Source organism: Hyperolius riggenbachi, chromosome 10, assembly GCF_040937935.1.
Source record: "Hyperolius riggenbachi isolate aHypRig1 chromosome 10, aHypRig1.pri, whole genome shotgun sequence".
Classification (NCBI taxonomy): domain Eukaryota; kingdom Metazoa; phylum Chordata; class Amphibia; order Anura; family Hyperoliidae; genus Hyperolius; species Hyperolius riggenbachi.
In genome coordinates, this window is record NC_090655.1 from 35422812 (window position 1) to 35444225 (window position 21414).

Here is a 21414-nt window from a genome sequence, read left to right on the forward strand (position 1 = left end):
AGGTGAAATATATGTAAAGCATATGATTGCAGCATGTGGGTATTGTGTGCAAGCAAACATTTCTGCTCTCTGCTCGTCCCTCCTCCCTTCTCTGTCCACTCCCTGCCCGTCTCTGTCCATCTTCTCCCCTTCTCTGTGTGTCCACCCCCCTCCCCTTCTCCTGTCCACCTCAGGGAAAGCCCTGTCCTGCTAAGTCATTTCACCCCAGAATGCTTCCCTAGTAAAATGACCCGAGATTCGGATCAAAGATCCAAATCTTTTCAATGATCCGATTCGAATCATCCGAATCATTGAAAAGATCCGAACTTCCCATCTCTATTGAATATGCAAATTACCTCTTTTTGCCCCTGTAAGCTAGGCTAGCATCCAGAACCGTTGGTGTATAGCAAGCATATAGCTAATACATTTTACAGAGCCACACCAACCCCACATGCAGACAGCCTGCTTCAGACTTTTGATCCTCATCAGAAGTCCAAAGGGATTGCTATGGCTCTATGGGATAGGGCTTGGACCAGTACAACAGAGTAACCAAGCAGCTCGGGGTGACCCAAACCACTAGGAATGTATAGGGAGCTAAAATAGACTGAAAAGCCCTCCTACTAATAAGCAATGCTTGGTGAAATTTGCCTTCTTAAAACAGAAGGAAGCTTGCAATAATTCAGGTATAAGTGAACATGCATCACACCCACAATGCATCACTACTGAATATGCAAGTTATTTATTTTTGCCCCATAAGCCAGGCTAGCATCCACAACCGCTGGTATAGTTTTCTTCTGTTGCTGAAAACATCTGATTTTTCGGAGCAGTTTGTAAAATGTCAATTCATCAAGGCTGTTACCGCATGGCAAGCTGAAATTACCTTGCAGTGCGGTAAATTACCGACTTGTGCCATGAACACCTCAACAAATGTCTGCAAATGTCAATTCATAAAGATTACAGCATGCAGTAAAGCCCAGGAACATGTTCGATGATTACTGGCAGCTGTGGTATGTCGAAAAAAGTGCTGAGACTGTGCAGGAGCTGTGACTCGCAGAAGTAGAGAGGGATTACCTATGGCTGGCAGTAGCAGAGAGCCAATAGCAACAGCCTCTGTCTCCTGCAAGTCCCGCTGATTGGATGCTGATAGGATGCGATGCCTTCTCGGGAGAAACAACCTTCTCTACCCCCCCCCCCCCCAGGCAGCAGAGAAGAGAGAGCAGGAACAAAAGAGGTTTCCCCTGCAGCCCTTTCGGACATTTAACCCTTTAGGTTCCTGTTTGAAGATGGGAAGGAGCTAGTGGGGAAGTCACCTAAGAATACAATGTGTAATGTCTCTTGGAAGTTCATCTAAGCTGTGACAATTAAATAAAATCTTAGAGAGTGACCGATGCGGATCACAAAATAACTATATGACACAGAGGCATGTTCTCTTTGTCCTTCGGTGCCGCTGCCAGGTCCCCCCTGGACTGCTGTCGCCCCACCCCCCACCCCAAAAAAGAAAAATGAGTGACAAGCTAGCAACAATCTGATTGTTGTTGCTAGCCTCCTGCCATTCAGCCATCAATTATCCTGCTCCCCTCCGCCTTCCCTTCATTGCCTCTCCTGTATCACCCCCCCCCCCCGCCTCCTCCAATCACTGGCTGAGCCATGACCAATGAAGTACTTCCGGGTCGTGGCCATCTTGGATTCGTCTGTCGGTGATCAGAGGCTGCGGAGGACGAATCCAAGATGGAGAGTGGCGCGGAGAGGAGGCATCGGGGAGGCGGCATGGAGCAGGTATTCTTTTTTTGCTTATTTTTGTGATGCCGCCTCAGATTTTCTTTAACCCCCTTGCCGTTCCAATTATTGTGGCAAGGGGGCAGCGCAGTACTTTTTTTTTTTTTTTTCTTAAATCATGTAGCTAGCCTAGCGCTAGCTACATGATAGCCGCTGACAAGCGGCATCCCCCTATCTACTCCGATCGCCTCCGGTGATCAGAGCAAGCAGGGAATCCCGTTCAGCCATGGCGACGGGGCGGGATGACGTCACGTCAGAGGGAATCCCGATCCACCCCTCAGCGCTGCCTGGCACTGATTGGCCAGGCTGCGCAGGGGTCTGGGGGGGGCGGCTCGATGCGGCAGGTAGCGGCGAATCGGCGGGTAGCGGCGGCGATCGCATACCACACGCAGCTAGCAAAGTCTAGCTACGTGTAGGGAAAAAAAATCGGCCCAGCAGGGCCAGGGCAAGCCTCCTGCGCGAGTTACCCCGAGCTCAGCTCGGGATAACCGGCAAGGAGGTTAAGAAAGACAGGCTCAGAGCGAGCAGAGGCAGTATAGCAAAAATGTGCATTCTAAAGGGATGCCGTCACTGCACAGAACAGCATGTAGCAAAACAGAGACACTTCACTCTCTTCAGCTGTTACCGAACAGGTTTTTGTGAATTGAAGCCATGGGTTGCCTTTGATGAATTGAAGCCAAAAACACCTGATTTGAAAGATGGACACAATTATTGGAGAAAGGGAGGGTTAGAAGTCAGGCCCCCTCACAGCTCTGGGCCCCCCTGCAGTTGCACCTGCACCTATACATTGCTAATGTGAACAATGATCATGCCCTCTACTGTATAGCAACCCTGGTGTAATTCATGCTGTGTCCTTGTTTTCTGTAGGCCCGATATTGTACACAACGACATTAAAAGAAGAGACCGTAATTCCATGATTGTCCTCGGACAGAATGTAACCAGAGAAAACACTTGGTCCAGTTTATTTGTCTTAAACAGGTAAATATGTTTATATATCTTTCTCTTTCATTTAGCATGGTGGTTATTAAGTAATATTAATTAATAATTATTAATTAACAATTAATTAATAGAGCTGTGTAACTAGGGGAGGGCAACAGAGTTAGCTGCCTGGTACCTACAGAAAATCTTTAACCTCCTTAACGGTATGGACGAGCTCAGCTCGTCCATTACCGCCGGAGGGTGCCGCTCAGGCCCTGCTGGGCCGATTTTATTCAAATAAAAAGTAGCACACGCAGCCGGCACTTTGCCAGCCGCGTGTGCTACCTGATCGCTGCCGCTTTGCAGCGGCGAAAGAGGGTCCCCCCAGCCGCCCGAGCCCTGCGCAGCCGGACCAATCAGTTCCGGCCAGCGCTAAGGGCTGGATCGGAGGCGGCTGACGTCAGGACGTCGCCTGACGTCCATGACGTCACTCCGCTCGTCGTCATGGCGCCGAGGAAAGCAAAACAGGAGGGCCGCTCATCGCGGCCCTTCTTGTTACTTCTGATCGCCGGTGGCGATCAGAAGTATGCGTCAGGAGCGCCCTCTAGTGGGCTTTCATGCAGCCAACTTTCAGTTGGCTGCATGTAATACAGGGGTCTGAAACTCGCGGCCCGTGGCCCATTTGCGGCCCTCAATACAATATTTTGTGGCCCTCGTCAGCAAAAGCTTCCTTATAGTTCGCTTCAGTGCTCCCAAGTAATCCGCCGCATCCCCGCCGCTAAACGAGGGCTGCAGAACCCCCAAATCGCTCGGGGGGCAATCCGCCGGCATTTCCTGGAAGGGGCAGAGCTTTCAGCTCTGCCCCTCCTGACGTCAATCGCCGCACGGATCGCCGCCTCTCCCCGCCCCTCTCTGTGAAGGAAGAGTGAGAGGGGCGGGCAGAGGCGGCGATGCGCCACGATTGTGAAATCCCTTATGCGGCCCAGCCTCATCCTGACTTTGCCTCCTGCGGCCCCCAGGTAAATTGAGTTTGAGACCTCTACATTGTAATACATTTTTTTTATAAAAAAAAAGCCCTCCCGCAGCCGCCCTGGCGATCTTAATAGAACGCCAGGTTGGTTAAAGTCAATGGGACTCCGATTATTAAAAAAAAAAAAGCCAGCTACTTACCTAAAAAGAGAGAAGGCTCAGGGTCCTAATGAGCCTCCCCTCTCCTCTCCCGGTGTCCTCGTCGCAGCGGCAGCTCCTTCGCTCAAATCCCCCGCCGCGGGGAACTTCGGAAGTCTTTGGGAGCCGAGTCCTCCCGAAGACAGGTGGCTCCATACTGCGCACGCGCGAGTACACGATAGAGGGCGCTCACGCAGTCTGGAGCGGCCCGTCTTCAGGAGCACTCGGGCTCCCGGAGACTTCCGAAGCCTCCCTTTGGCAGCGGAAATAGCAGTATTTGATCAATGTAGTCAAATACTGCTACGGGGGAGCCAGCGCTGGAACGGGCACCGGGAGAGGGAAGGGAAGGCTCATTAGGACTCTGAGCCTTCCCTCTCCTTAGGTAAGTATCTGGCTTTTCTTAAAATTAATCGGTTCTCATTGACTTTAAAATGGATCTAAACTCAGAACTTCCTCTCTCCTCTAAAAGATAAACAGCATAATGACCTTTAAAGAAAAACATTACCGTGTTACAGCTTATAGAGCTCCTTCAGGGTTGGTTCACACTACAAGAGCTTTATAAGTGCTAGTGATTTGAAAAGCTCTTGCTAATGCAATGCTATGGGGGATTTTTACAAAATCACATCCCCCAAGTGAGAACACTCACATAGGAAAACATTAGAAGAGCTTTTAAAATAACAAAGTGCTTAGAAAAGCTCTTGTAATGTGAACGAGACCTCAGAGACGCTGCAGTGTAGTTACTTCTTAGTTTGCTGTGAGCCCAAAAAGGGTTAAGCTCCTGTGTTTACATGCTAGTTCTCAACTTGGCCGATAGTTCACAGCTCAAATTACACTAGCTAATTACTTGCTGAAAAGGGAGAGGCGGACGATCGACCATCCAATTCGATTACTATAATCGAATTGGATAAAAATCGTTGCCGGCAAGTGCATGCCTGACCGATAAAACAACCAATTTCGTGACAGAAATTTGTCGCTTTGTGTATCGCGCATGCTGCAAGATGTCGGCCCGAAGTTGATTGGTCGGGTATGCGGTGGTACGGCGGCAATTTCCAAACGAGTGGCGAGACAACAAAACCCCCGCCGCAATGTATAAATGTGCCCCCTGTGTGCATTTCTACGTTACCTGTCCTGTTGCAGTTTCCGCGCGATGTTCCGTAACATCCAGGTGGCTATCCGTACACGCTACTGGTGCATAGCGTCTGACGTCAGATGTTATGCGCCGATGTCAGATGCTATGCACCAGTAGCGCATACGGAATACTGCCCGGAGGTTACGGACACCGCGCGGAGGCTGCAACAGGACAGGTAACTTATAAATGCACACAGGGGCACATTTATACATTGGTTGGGGGGACGCGGCAGGCTCAGGCGGTTCCCTGATGATTTCATGCTGAAATCGGATGGGAATGAGCCTGTAGTGTATGGGCAGAATTGACAAGAGTCAAATTTATCTCTAATCAGATTTGATTAGAGATAAATTTGTCTCTTTGTCGAATCTGCCCATAATCTTTAGGTCTATGGGCACCTTTAGGCTTTTCTCTATAAACACATGCAGGGTGAACACAGGGTGGATTTCTCTGTGTTTTTCTCTTTTGTGCAAGCATTCCGGTCCACTTTAAAATGATCTTCAGAAGTAAAAGAAGAAAATCTTTAAAGGATACCACAGCTCAAATCTTGTTGAGAAACGGGGGAGCAGGCATGTACTGTTACCTGTGCTGATGTCCACCGCTCCCCTCGTTCTCCTCTCAGCCCCCCTGTAACTCACATATGGGCAGCACAGTGGCGTAGTGGTTAGCGCTCTCGCCTTGCAGCGCTGGGTCCCTGGTTTCAATCCCAGCCAGGTCAACATCTGCAAGGAGTTTGTATGTTCTTCCCGTGTCTGCGTGGGCCTCCTCCGGGCACTCCGGTTTCCTCCCACATCCCAAAAAACATACAGATAAGTTGGCTTCCCCCTAAATTGGCCCTAGACTATAATACATGCACAACACGATATAGACATATGACTATGATGACAGTTAGTGACAAGACAATATACTCTGTACAGCGCTGCGTAATGCCGGCGCTATATAAATACATAAATAAATAAATAAAAGCCCCCTGGGATCTTCTTCCGGTCGGCCAGGTCGGGACTTACTGCGCAGACGCTGGGCTGCGTACGTCCTACATCGCGCACCCGTAGCCGGGAGCGCACTGCGCATGCGTATGACGTCACTGCATCATGCGCATGACGTCATTATAAATAAAGATATTTTGGTTAACAATTTTCTTTTGATTCCTTTCCTCAGGAAGGATGACGATATGTGAAGATGAAGACGATAAAAGGAATGAAACGGAATGAGAATATGCAATATGTAAAGAATGTGTAGGAACGTTTGGATGTATACTGTTGGTCATTGGTTATGTTGAATGTATGTAATGAGGTTTATGACACAAGAAACTTGCTGTACAAAGATCCCAAGCTGTTGATATATGTTGATACCTGGTTTATGTGTTCTCCTGTGAAAATCTTGCTATTTATTACCTATAACCCCTATTCTAGGAGAAACACACAGATCCATTACTGCCATTTGCTATAAGTTATATCCAACACTAAAACAACTCATTAGATTTGGTTGATGGATTTGATGTGGGCAGGACACAAAGGTCCAGGCCTTGGGCAGCAGCTGGCCAAGGGGCGGCTGGACATGAAAGAGGGATTGCTGCATATGGAAGAAGAGGCTGCAAATGGAATATGGAAGCTCCAAATAAGGAGGAAGATATGGACATAGGGAGCTGCAGCTCAAGGGATCTGACTATAACAGGAGGGGGCTGCTGTACATGAAGGTTAGACATGGAAGATGGGGCTGCACAAGGAATAGGAGGGGTGTGCTACACATGGAAGGGGAGCCGCAAGAAGGTTGGACTTGGGGCGGAAAAACTATAAATCTGGCCTTGGATGTGGTCGAAATACACCAAGCTATTGCTTACCTTTGAAGGTCCTGTCAAAAGAGTTGATACATATTGTGGCGCTGACAGTTGCTGTTGAGCCTGGATTCTAAATTCAAGTAACTAAAAATATCCTTGACCTTAGGCACCCACTAACAATGTGATGGGCTAAAAGGTCACACACACACATTCTGTATATAGCCGTTGGCAACAACATAGCACTGTGGGATGGATGTCACCTCAATAGCAGCTATACAAACCCCCCTGATGAGACATTTGAGAAAAGGTAAAGCTCTCTTGTGGGATTCGGGGTATTGGCTACTGATTAGGGTGACATTTAAATCTGCATTAAAGTCCCTCTTTAAGGAGACACTGAAGCGGAAAAAAAATATAATGACTTGGTTGTGTAGTACGGATAATTACTAGAAGATTAGTAGCAAAGAAAATATTCTCATATTTTTATTTTCAGTTATATAGTGTTTTTTATAACATTGCATCATTCTCTAATATTTGCAGTTTGCACACTACTCAGCATTGTAAATGTTTTTACAGAGCAGTCTCGTGAACTATTGACCTGTCCTCTGCCAAGAAAAAGAAGATACAATGACTAACAGTTGAGATAACAAGCTTCAGAAGACAGAGCTCTGTGGAGTTCAATGGCTTATTTGCATAGATAACAACTGGAGTTTCTTAACTCTTCCTGTACTGGAAGCATTATTAGACTTATGTCTCTGCTCCTATTTCTGTTGCTGTACAACACATACAAATCATCATATCATATTTTTTTTTTTTTTGCTTCAGTGTCTCTTAAGTCTTAGCCAATCTCCCTGGAATAAAACGAACTTGCGGCAAAGATGTGACCCATGAGCTTTCCTTGGCGTAGAATAAGATCATAATAGCTGGGCGCACCGTGTGGGTATAAAGGGGGAAGATCACCTGTTTGGGAACTGTTTGACAAATTGTTACAAATTTGATAAAAATACTGTACTATCTGAATAGTCTTAATTGTTGGGTTGGTTCACTACACAACTTGTACAAGCAGGCCTGGATCGCTGTACCCTGAGGAACATCTAGCGTCACAGGGAGGCTTGTTGTAAATATAAAAATGGGAACCAAAACAATGACTTTTGATAGCTGGCTTTACTGTACTGTTTTTGGAGCACATGATGCACTTTCACTATATAAAGTATATCAGTAAACGTACTGCAGTACTTTGAATTTTAAAATTACCATTATATGTAAAAAACAAAACAAAAACACAACAAAACAGATTTGCTTAAAACGAGTGTTTAGTACTGCTGTAGTTCAAAGAAAAATTATTTGAGTTTCATAACTTACCGTACATATTATACAGCAGTTGCCATAAGATACAGTTGTAGCTATATATAGGATAGTGTTAACTGACGATATATTATAAAAGAATGCATTAAAAAAAGCAAATTACAAGGGTAACTTGTACTGCTTATTATTACGAACACATTTTTTTTAATTAAATATTGTATAATAAACATTACAATTAAGTTACTCTGGAACATTCTAATTTTACTGATAAAGTGAGCAGGATTGATCAATGAGATGGAAATAATTTCGAGTTGATGTAGTATTATGCAAATTTTGTATGCAAATTTATGCCGCTTGAAAATGAACCAATCATATCCTGCTGAGGTAAAATTCGATTGAGCCATTTTCAAGCTGCATACATTTGCATAATACTGCATCAATTAGCATAATCCTGCATCAACTAGAAATTATTTGCATCTCATGGACCATCCCTAATAGTGAGAGGCATAAGTGAAGACAGGTAAGCCAAGGGCACCCCTGTACAGCTTAAATCCAACCCATAATAATCTCTGCATATACTGTATATGGAATCACACTCATGTCATGTTAGGGCTGCTTCCCTCTGGAGTCTGATAACCATTTCCTACCAAAATCATAACAGATTTGGGGCATACCATAATCCAGGGGCGAGTTTTAATGTCTTGTATATACTGTAGCACTGTTTTATAAAAACAAAAGAGAACAATCAATCTGTATATTAATAAATGGTAATGAGAAAGTTGTAAATAATATATCCTGATAATGGGATCGTGTATGAAAATGTATAGAACTGGATTTTTATTTTTAAATGTAAGGTGAAAGAAATGTATAGGCTCCATGTGTAAAAATTCACTATCATTATTAAAGTTTATTCAAAGGTGAACTAAAAAAAAAAAACCTTTTATAAATGTATTATTAAAATAAATAACTCTCCAACAGAGCATTGTTTTTATAAATTAACAATAAATGTGATGTGTGTTAATTTGAGGGGCAACAATGGATAAAAGAAAGTAAAACAAATCTCTTCAGAGGTACTCTGAGCCATCAGACAATTTTAGTATAGTAATATTGTAGGCTACACACCACATACAGACAGTCCCCTATTTACAGTGGACTCCAGTTACAATGTGTCAGAGAAGCAAATAAAGTTGTCTTCATGTACAAATACGCTTCCCGCTCCTCTCACGGCCTCCTCGTTCCAGTGATGTCATACTCGTTTGAATCCCCCGCCGCGGAAGGCTTTGGAAGTCTTCGGGAGCCCGAGTCCTCCATCAGACAGGTGGCTCTGTACTGCACCTGTGTGAGAAAACACACTTGAGCAGGCGAAGTATGGAGCCATTCATCTTCGGGAGCACTTGGGCTCTAGAAGACTTCCAGAGCCTCCCGCGGCGGCACAGAACAGTCTTCGACCCATCGGCTGAAACAAGGGAGACAGCGGTGGAATGAGGGAACTGTGAGAGGAAAGGGAGGGCTCTATAGGATCCAGCGCCTTCTCTCTCCATAGGTAATTATCTGGCTTCTATTTTTAAAATCACTTCAGTGTTGCTTAAAAATTAAAAGAACATTGAAAACCAATAAAAAAAACATTTATTACTATATGTCCAAATCCAGAGCTGTCCAAAACCAAATCATTTATTCACGTTTCACCATGTATAACATAGGACTCGACTTACAAACAAACTCAACTTACAATCTCCTGAACCTGTTAGTAGGGGACCGCCTGTATAAGTTGGGTTGACTAAATAACAGTAGCTGCTCAGACTGCAAAAAAAGTGCCTCTTAATACTTTAATAATAAAACTAAAGCAGTGCAGTATTAGTACAAGTTAACTTTGCTAAATATACCCTTACATTTATCCATGCTATAAGTCAAAGAATTGTGGGATTAACAATAACAAGCATAGGCAGCTTGTTTTCAGCATGTTCTCTCTGATACTAACAGAGAAAAGGTTGCTCACCCAGCCCAAAACCACATTTGTCTCCTGTCTTCCAACAGCCCCCTCTAGTGGTGACTCAGACCAAGCTCTCACTTTTTTGTTTGATTTTTCCAGGGTTGCCTCGACAAATGAATATAACTACTACAAAAGACTCAGTTATCAAGAACTCTCAACCAACCAAAGCTATTTTTGCTGTACATTATATAGTAATAAAGCTGTGTTTGTCACATTTTTTTTTTCATTCCTGTATTTCAAAATTAATACAGAGTTTTTGGTTTGAAGGCAAAGTAAGAGGTATAGTACAGAATTCACCATTCTTCCTTGTAATTCTTAAGCAGCCAGAGACTACATTTACCGTATTTGACATTTACTACTCCCCTTAGATGCTGCACAACAGATTCCACTGCATGTCAAAATTACACTTTTAAGGTCTGCCATTAACTACCCAAAAAGTTTTTGTTAAGCCACACCTCTTTTGGTGTTACTCTATTTAGGAGAACTGAAATGCAGATGTGTGCTAGAATCCTGGCCTTCCTATGGCTACAGTCCTGCGCTGGAGCAACATTTGGGGATAAACTGGAAAGGAGTTGAAACCATGTAATATTGTACTTGTAAATTTTAAATGGGATATTGTAACTGTTGTTTTTTCATTAAATCTTGTCAGTCATTTAAAGGAAACACAAGGTGAAAATAAACGTATGAGATAAACAATTGTATCTGTCCTCCTTCTCCTAAAATGACTTTTTTTTATATCCCACAGTTTTATTTTATATTTAAATCTACGTTTTACACTTTTACTGTTTCATTCTCTCTCCTCAATAACCTATGCCAGAGCTAAAATCTATTCTAGTCTAGTCTGACTTGGTCCTAACCAGGTCTAGACCCGAACAGAAGCCACTTAATGAGAGGAAAGTGTTTTATGGCTGTAATTACTTATCAGTGAAGGTTATGCTATAGTCTGATCCGGTCCCGACCTGGACAGAAACTATCACTTGCATACCTGATGTTTAACTCTTTCAGGCAGGGAAAGAAAAAAAAAGGAAGACAGCCTAGTTATTTGTGTGCTAGGCACTGTACATACGCATGTCTATCTCATCATGTCACCTTTTGTATCCTTTAAGGCTAAAAAGATTGTTTGACCAGATTATTCTGTGAATAGGGTCTCTTTGCTGGTTCAAATAAAAGTTCAGAATAGCATGTTTATAGACTTGCAAGTCCATTACATATAATTTTTATAAAATTAACGTATACTCTTTATACATTTATGCAAACATTATCCAGCATGTACATTTATAAATGTATCATCTTTATATTTTTACAGGGTGTAAAATGCTCAATAAAATTCTATATATGTAAAAAATATATAGTGTTTTTTGTTCTGTAAAACTTCCAAAAAGATACTGCTGATACTGACCGCAGCCGATTGGAAACTTGGATGCCCCATGGACCGTAATACAGTTGTAATTGGGGCTATAGCAGTGCCCAGTGGACAATTTGTGCGCCAGATATAGCCAAGGTGGTGGGGAGGCGGAGATAGTGGTCTTGGGTTATGTAATCGGAAGGGAATCTGTAGGGGTAGATTAATGTTAGGAGTAGGTAGGGGTAGGTTAATGTTAGGAGTAGGTAAGGGAGATTAGTGTTAGGCTTAGATAGCGGTAGGGTAGTGCATTTAGGCTTAGATAGTGGTAGGTTAGTGTATTTAGGCTTAGCTCGAGGTAGGTTAGTGCAATTAGGCTTAGATAGTGGTAGGTTAGTGTATTTAGGTTTACATAGGGGTAGGTTAGCGTTAGGAGTAGGTAAGGGGATTTGCTAGCTCCCAATAGTAGAATATCGGCAGCATAGTTTGATCATGTTAATTCAGCTCCCATACAGACAAGTCTTGAACTACTGAACTTTTTTTTTTTTTTCTGCAGTCATAAGTACTGTATTTATTACAGGTTGCCCCCACTGCAGAGAAACTGTCATTAGAGCCCTGGATTCTGGATCCTTACAGGAAAAATAAAGTAAAAAGGAATGCAAGTTCTAAGCTTGCTTGGGATAGCCCATACATTACATATCAGATCAGGTATTCTCGAATGCATATTGATAAGATATGTTCATACTAGCCTGATCTTTTTCACATGTGGCAATAAAAAATGTAACAATTGAAAGCGTTCCTTCAGGCCCCTTTTACACTAGCAGGTTAAACCTGCGTTGCGTTACCCTATGCAAGGGGCCGCAAAAGCAATAAAAGTCTATGGAGACTTGCACACGTACTGCGGTCTCTTGCGGTGTACCGGAAGCATCTGATTGTGACGTAACGGCAACAGGACTTTACGGCAAGCACCGTGCTTAATGCACAGTGTTTAGGGTCAGAGCTGGGACAAGGTCCTCCAGCACCCAAGGCTGAGACACCAAAGTACGCCCCTCCATCCCTCCCACCCCAGCCGCCACACACTGATTGCTATTAGAGTAAGAGGCGCTCCAGGGCCCTCAACCCCCCCCCCCCACACACACACACACACACACACACACACAAACACACCTTAAAGGGATACTGTAGGGGGTCGGGGGAAAATGAGTTGAACTTACCTGAGGCTTCTAATGGTCCCCCACAGACATCCTGTGCCCGCGCAGCCATTCCCCGATGCTCCGGCTCACTTCTGGAATTTCAGACTTTAAAGTTGGAAAACCACTGCGCCTGCGTTGCCGTGTCCTCGCTCCCGCTAATGTCACCAGGAGCGCACGGTGCAGACACAGATCATACTGGGCCTGCGCAGTATGCTCCTGGTGACATCAGTGGGAGCGAGGACACAGCAATGCAAGCACAGTGGTTTTCAGACTTTAAAGTCTGAAATTCCAGAAGTGAACCGGAGGCGGGGCCGGAGCATCGGTGAGTGGCTGCGCGGGCACAGGATGTCTGCAGGGGACCATTAGAAGCCTCAGGTAAGTTCAACTCATTTTCCCCTGACCCCCCTACAGTATTCCTTGAATCTCTAGTTATCTGGCTTGCAGTCACTGCCATGTATCCCCTTATCTTATTTCTCTCTGCTTCAAACACAATAGGGGAATGATATAGAGTAAGTTGTGTGCCCCCTCCTACACTGCGCCCTGAGGCTGGAGCCTCTCTCGCCTCGGCCTTGCCTTGCTTGAGGTAATGTAAGTCTATGGGAGACGCACATAGTGTATACGACGGAGTGCAGTGCAGCGCGCACGCGGGGACTGACGGGACTCCCAATGACGTACTTCCTGTCTAGCAGGGAGTATGTTACTGAGTGGGGGGGGGGGGGTGCTATTCATATGACCCTGCTGCCTGGCACACTCTGCCACAGGGTCACATGATTGTCGTTTTTTTGCGTTCCAGTGGTGGGATACGGAAGCATCACATCCCCACCAACGAAAAAAACATGTAAAACCGACGGCCACAAAGGTCACAGCCACTCTACTAGTTCTGCCATTTCTAAAGTCAGTCCTACACATAAGTCCGCTGTGAGCTATTCTATGTGAGTCACATGGCTGAACATTAACTATAAGTGTAGGTCATCATGAATAAAACATGGGGGAGTTACATAGCATAGCTAGAGGCCAAGCTTTCTATACATCTAGACCTAGATGGGACGTGGCAGAGCACAGCTTCTCTTTATAGTAACAGAGTCCACCTCTTCTCAGTAACTTTCCTACAGAATTAGGGTACACGCTCTCCACTGCATCCCCTATGGGTTCCATGCACATGCATATATTTAAAGGGAACCTGAAATGTGAGGGATATGGAGGCTGCCATATTTATTTCCTTTTTAACACTAGCAGCTGCCTGGCAGTCCTACTGATCATTCTGGCATCAGTAGTGTCTGAATCACACACATGAAACAAGCATTCAGCTAATCCAGTCAGATTTCATTCATAAACATCTGCTCTGCATGCTTGTTCAGAGTCTGTGGCTATTGGTAGCCATACATATAGGGTTAATGGGCAGATTCGACCAAAAGACAAATCTCTCTCTGATCGAATCTGATTACAGAGAGATCTCCCAGCTTCCCATACACCGCATGCTGAAATAGATCAGGAATCGCTGCATCCGCCGCCTTGCCGGGCCAATGCTGTCCCCCCCCTCCCATGTCAAATGTCCCCCCGGTGCCTGGGGCTCTATACTTAACCTGTCTGTGTCTGCCGATGGCTCCGTCCACAATCCGCATACAAGTGGTTGCCAGGCGACGTATATGTGGGTGCGTATGTGACGTCACGCGCCAATTTTACTCCGGCAACCACGTGGGGAAATCAATTTAAAAAAACGCTAGCGATTTTTGGTGTGCATTGGCCCTGAGTCAGTGTTTGCCCGTTGCAAATTCTTTCCTCATCCCAATTTTCAGTCCTAAATTTACCACAGGAGGCGACATCTTAAATTGTACCTGAGATGGTGTCAAAGAAGAAATGTATACATGCCTGAGGCTTTCTCTTCATCGCCGCCTGGTTCATCCGCAACTGGCCCGGTAAGTCATCCAGTTGGGGCAGGTGCAGTCCAGCTGTGCGCACTTCCCCATCTCACTTCCGTGGCCAGGAGCGTTCTGTGCCTGTGCCTACGGGGACACGTGCGCGGCCAGGCCGTGCTACCGGAAGAAAGCACTTTCTGGGGCAATTTGCAGAGGATCCAGGCAGCAACTGAGGACATCGAGGGAGTGATTAGGCCGGAGGAGGCTGGAGGAAGCCCCAGGTATGTATATATTTTTTCTTTGGCCCCATCTCAGGTACACTTTAAGTGCTAGCAGGTGCATCTCTGCAGAATGTTTGATTGTTGCGTATCCCAAAGAGTGCAGAAACACACCTGGTCTCCCAGAGTGCTCTGGGAGGAGAAGGCTGCATAATAAACAGCCTAGGCTAAGCATCACTATGAGGGCATAGCTACAAACCAAAATACTGCAAAGTACGGATATAGGAAGTGTTTGTGATGCTGAAACCAGGATAATTAAAGTAATATTGGGAATCCTGAAAAGTTTACTGTAGTCTATATGTCACCACAGGGCCTCTTCAAATGAAATAATTTACACTTGTGAGTTACCATATTCCCTTGAAACTTTGCTCTACAGTGTCACATCAGCTGAATATTATTTTTGTCAGATGTCCCAGAAGCCAAAAACAATATTGACTGTATTCCAAATGTATACTGGGCCTTTGCCAGGTGGTTTTCCTTTGCAAACAACAGAGTATGCATTTATGTTTCTGAAGATTACGATCCAGATATACTTATATATAGGATACATAAGCATTTGGCGACTATATCTGGCACTAGGCTTAAGGTGCCCATACACTCGTCAGATTGGCAGCAGATAGATAAGAAATGCATCTGATGATCTATCTGATGCGTTTTTAGAACATTTTTTACCAGGATAGAATTCCAATAGATTTCAGTTTGAAATCCATTGAAATTCGATCTGATGGCATTTTTTTGCCATCAGATTTCCGCTAAGGCCAATGCAAACTGATAAGCAATCTCATCAGATCGACCTACATTTTCCACCCAGCCAGTTCGATGGAAATCCATTGAAATCGATCGAAATCGGCCATCGATCGGTTTGCAATCGATTTGCGATCGATCGATCGGGATCGATCGGTCGGCCAGAAAATCGGCTGAGTGTATGGGCCCCTTTTACCTACTTTCTTCACCATTCACAATTACTGTATTTTTTGGACTGTAAAACTCACTTTTTGTCCCCCAAAACTGGGGGGAAAAGTCACTGCATCTAATAGTCCAAATGCAGGGAGTTCCTGACTTGTGATTACCTGCTAATACAAACCTCCAACCCTCAGCAATGCCGGGGACACCCTGACACAAGGAGGTCAGAGGAGGACACATGAAGGACAGAGGCAGACACATGGGGGACAGAGGAGGACACAGCGGGACACAAAGGGGCATAGAGAGGAGGACAGAGGATATGGGGCAGACATATGGGGGACACAGGGAGACACGAGGTACAATAGGGCATAATTCACAAGATGCCCCTTCACCATGGATGCACCAGGTTTAGTATATATATATTTTTTCCCCTGGTTTTTGTCCTGTAAACCTAGGTGTGTCTTATGGTCAGGAGTGTCTTAGGGCTGGTGCACACCGAGCGGCTTTTTGGGCGTTTTCAGATCCGCTTGCGGCTGCGGATCTGCTTGGTCAATGTATCTCAATGGGGTGGTGCACACCAGAGCGGCAGGCGTTTTGCAGAAACGAAAAATGCCTGGGTGAGGCATTTTTTGGATTTCGGATGCGTTTCTGCCTCAATGTTAAGTATAGGAAAAACGCAAAACGCTCTGAAAAACGCCTGTTCAGAGCGGTTTTGCCGGCGTTTTTGTTACAGAAGCTGTTCAGTAACAGCTTTACTGTAACAATATATGAAATCTACTATACTGAAAACCGCAGCAGCAATCCGCAAAACGCCTCATAAAAATAAAAAAAAGCGTTTAAAAATCTGCTAGCGTTTTGCGGATCTGCTAGCGGGTTTTGGTGTGCACCAGCCCTTATAGTCCGAAAAATATGGTATTTTTAATTTCTCTAAAATGTTATTATAAAGCTAAGTAGGATCACTGAAGAAGAAGAAAACACTAATGGCTCAGACACACTATAAATGCTATTCTGAGCACCTTTTGGCCATCAAAAACTCTTCTATTGACTTACATTAAATTACCACGGTTTTATCGTAATTTTAATGTGAGTCAATGGGAGCATTTTTTAAAAAGCTCTCAGAAAGCTCTGGAGGCCAAAAAAAGTTCTCAGAAAAGTGCTCATAGTGTGTCTGAGCCCGATTTTATTCAAAATTAGCAACCTCAGGCATGAACTAGACTCTGAGGCCGGGCGCCACTTGCATTTGCAAATCATTCTCAAAAGGCAGAGGGCTGCGGCTCGAAATTTCGCTTTTGTACTGTGATCTGTGATCCTTGTTCAATAGAAGGAGAATCACAAAGCAATCACTCCCAAATCTGCACTGAGAATGACCCAATAGAGAAACATTAACATGAATTGCCGTCAATCAGGAAAGCGCTGAAATGCTCCCAAGTGAGCCACCCTCTTACCCACAAGGAATCTTTACTATTTCTCGAATAGATGGGGGGGGGGGGGGGGGGTCTGTGTAGCTGATATTGTGGTGAAACCCCTCCCACAATGTGATGTCATGACCAAGGTCCAGTCGGTTTGCTGTCTGTGAACCTCATTGCATTGTGGGAAATAATGGCTTTTTTCATCTGCCAACTTGCCAAGCAAGCGGTACCTCCCTCTGTGCATAGAACTCTCAGTAAACACATTTTCTGTACAGATCACCTGGCAGGACTAAAGATTTTCAGAATTTCAGAATGTAACTCAAAGAGCAGAAATATTTTACAATGGGCAAACGCTGACTAAATAATCATTAAATGAATATTGTAAAAAAAAAAAAAAAGCAATTTTATTCATTATTCATTTTCATTGCAGTTCCTCTTTAAATCACTCTGAAAATGCTGCCCGCGGTTGTGATTTCTTCTGTGGGCCTCACCTTCCATTCACTTTCATTAGTCTAGTGTTTCATCATTGCTGGCGATCCTGAACCGCAGCTAAAAACACTCCAGTGGGCCATAGCCCTGAAAGAGATTTTTTTATATGAACATGGAGTTCAGTTCCTCACACTGTATCTCTTCAAGGAGATTTGGAGAGGAATTAAAGGCAATCTGAAGTGAGAGGGATATGGAGGCTGACATTTATTATCTTTTAAACAATGCAAATTGACTGGCTGTCCAGCTGATTACACGAATCGTGTAATCCCAGCATTAGTGGCTCATACATCAGATGATTATGGACAGATACGACAAAGAGACAAATGTATCTCTAATTGAATATGATTAGAGATAAATTTGTCTCTTTGTCGAAGCTGCCCATATACTACAGGCCGGGTCCCGTCCAATTTCAACATGAAATCTTAAAGAAATTCTGAAGTGATATTAAAAATCGCTTTTTACCTTATATTCAACTTGGGCATGTTTGCCCCTGCTAAAACGCCGCTATCCCATGGCAAATCCCCCCTGCAAAATCCACAACTTTCTTGGAGGCAGAGCTATGAGCCGCAACTCTGCCTCCATGCGCGTCTATCAGCCGTCGGATCTCCGCCTCTTCCTGTCCCTTTCAGTGAAAAAAGACTAAGAGGGGCGGGGAGAGGTGGCGATCAGCGCTGTTAGACGCGCTGAGAGGAAGAGCTACAGCCATTAGCCTCAACAGGAAGCGCTCCACGGGCACCACGGAGGGGATTTGGGGGGTAAAGACCCCTCGTTCTGCCGCGGGATATCGGCGTTTTAGCAGGGGCAAACATGCCCATGTTGATTATAAGGTTAAAAGGTTTTAATCTCGCTTCAGAGTCTCTTCAAAGGGAATCAGCAAGCCTGTTGCGTCCGCCCCGCCACTGACCCCTAATGTATACATGTGTCCCTCGTGTGTGTATTTATACATTACCTGTCCTGTGTCAGCCTCCAAGCGGTGTTCGGAACCTCCGGGCGGCTCTCCGTACATGCAATGCGCCGACGTTAGACACTATGCGCAAGTGGCGTGTACAGAGAGCAGCCCAGAGGTTATGGACACCGCGTGGAGGCTGACACAGGACAGGTAATGTATAAATGCACACACGGGGGACACATGTATACATTAGGGGGGCATCAACAAGGGGTTTCATTGTTTCGTCGCTGGTTCTAAAATTTGCTGCCGTAATGCCACACACCCGATCAACCAGCTTCGCCAGACATCTTGCACCAGGCGCGATCGACTAACACGACCAATTTTGGCCTGAAATTGGTTGCATCGTTGATCGGGCCTGTACTTGAAGGCACCGATTTTCAACCAATTCGATAATAATAATCAAATTGGTCGATCGGCCGCCAAAGTCACCTGATGCATGGGCACCTTAATACATTTAGCCATAGACCCTGAACCCTGTGCATATCATGTTTTCTGCATGCTTGTTTCAAGTGTGTGATCCCTGTACCCAAAGAGATGAGCAGGACTGCCAGGCAACTGGTATTGTTTTAAAAGAAATAAATATGGCAGTCCGCATATCTTTTCTCTTTAATTATAGAAAAAAAATAATTAAAAAAAAAGTATGGGAGGCATCACTTATACTGTATAATTGCACACATAGATCAGTATAAACATTTGGCCTTTCAAATTATCAGAATGTCTTGTACAGTACAGGTGCCCATACACTCGTCAGATTGGCAGCAGATAGATAAGAAATGCATCTGATGATCTATCTGATGCGTTTTTAGAACATTTTTTAGCAGGATAGAATTCCAATAGATTTCAGTTTGAAATCTATTGAAATTCGATCTGATGGCATTTTTTTGCCATCAGATTTCCATTAAGGCCAATGCAAACTGATAAGCAATCTCTTCAGATCGACCTAAATTTTCCACCCTGCAAGTTCGATGGAAATCCATCGAAATCGATCGAAATCGGCCGTCGATCGGTCGATTGGCCAACCGATTTGCAATCGATTGATCGATCGATCGATCGGGATCGATCGGTCGGCCAGAAAATCGGCTGAGTGTATGGGCTGCTTACGTGTAGAGGAAAAAGCTACAGTCACCACTCCAATGGTGATTTTATGACAGGCCCCTTCATGTCTTTAGTGATTGTGCTCTTCCTCTACTGACAAGTGCTACTTCCTGGCGCTGTGCTCCTGTAGCAACAATGATAGAAAACTCGAGTTAAAAAAAAAAAAAGGAAGCTTTTTGTAACGATTGGTGTCAACACGCAGAGAGAATCTGATTATTGGCGATCTGCAGATTTACCAGTAATGCAGATATACACCAGATTATGAATGATCTGCAGAATCACTAATAATCCAGGTATGTCTAACCTCTGGACTCCTGAGATATGAGTGTACAGTGTAACAGTAGCACTTTGAAAGAGAACCGCCAGTGGAACTGGAGGTAGGAAGAAGGGATTTCGCCCCGGACTGTGGGTGAATCCCTTAGGCCAAAGGCTCCCTAGGAGAGGGACCCAGGCTTGGTTGCAGGAAGCCCTGCTGCTAATATAAACAGGCCTGCCCTGACTAGGTGTGAGGGTCTATTCTCTATGCCCTGGAACTGGGCTAAGGTACAACATAGAAATGACACAGTATCCTAGTCTTGGGTGTGAGGTCCGTAGTCGCAACACCCCGGAACTGGTCTAAAGCATAACATAGAACTGACACAGTATCCTAGTCTTGGGTGTGAGGTCCGTAGTCACAACACCCTGGAACTGGTCTAAAGCATAACAAAGAACTGACACAGTATCCTAGTCTTGGGAGTGAGGTCCGTAGTCACAACACCCTGGAACTGGTCTAAAGCATAACATAGAACTGACACAGTATCCTAGTCTTGGGTGTGAAGTCCGTAGTCACAACACCCTGGAACTGGTCTAAAGCATAACATAGAACTGACACAGTATCCTAGTCTTGGGTGTGAGGTCCGTAGTCACAACACCCTGGAACTGGTCTAAAGCATAACATAGAACTGACAATACAAGTAGTCTGGCTCAGTGTGAATTCCCAGGTCCTTCCTGGTTCAAACACACTGTTGGATCTGACTAAGGTCTGTGTGCTAACACATAAAGCATTTGCAATGGCAGACAACCAGCAACTGGCAAGCAAGCTGTATATACAGCTGCTGGAGTCTGCCGCCCCGCCCAAGCCACTCAGCCAATCATGAGTCCAGCAGGAATCAGCTGATCCTTCTGATCAGCTGACACTTCCTCTGCTGGTATAAAGGTCCTGACATCTGGGCCGCGCGCGCGTAGCTCTCCATGTCGTCCATATGAACCAACAGACCCAGCCACACCAACAGCACGCCGCCGCGTACAAACCGCCGCGTTGGACACGGAAACAGCCGCCTCACCGTCAGTACCAGCGGCGGCTTTTCCGCGTTCCCTCGTGGTGCCAGGCGCACGTCTCCGCATGCCAGCTGCTGTGCTGGACGCGGACTCAGCCGTCCTGCCGATAGTACTCGCGGCGGCTTTTCCGCGTTTCCTCACACTTTTAAGTCATATAAATGCTAAATATTTGACATGAATTTACAACAGTAACTCAATGTTCAATTGGACAAGACTAAGAACATTTATATTGTGCTGTTCTCCTGGCAGATTCAAAGCACTTCAGTGCTGGACACTCAGGGCGCCTCCACGATCATTAGGGAGCATTGTCAAAGATTCCTTACTGTTTTACATACTGGCTTGAGCCTGGGATTGAACCCTTGCAAAAGGCTCAAATCCCACATCAAAGGCAAGAACCGCTGTCCAGCTGGACAAAACATGTAGGGTGGAGCCTAAAGTGGGTGTGGTCTGTTGCCTGGAGCCAAAGTACAACAGCATCAGTGCTCTCTGCCTCTGTCCAATGTACAAGAGCCATCCAATACATTTACAATGATTCATTGTCTATATGT

At 45.0% G+C, this 21414-nt stretch overlaps 1 protein-coding gene across 1 annotated transcript in view; it reads left to right on the forward strand.

Moving 5' to 3' along the window:
• Nucleotides 1–11338, forward strand: part of LOC137534144 (uncharacterized) — a 113697-nt gene extending 102359 nt beyond the window's left edge. The window contains exons 8-9 of the mRNA XM_068255525.1: nt 2623–2733; nt 6125–11338. Of these exons, the coding sequence (XP_068111626.1) occupies nt 2623–2733; nt 6125–6143 (130 nt within the window). The 3' untranslated portion in view covers nt 6144–11338. The remainder of the gene's footprint in view (nt 1–2622; nt 2734–6124) is intronic.
• The last annotated feature ends 10076 nt before the right edge of the window (nt 11339–21414 follow it).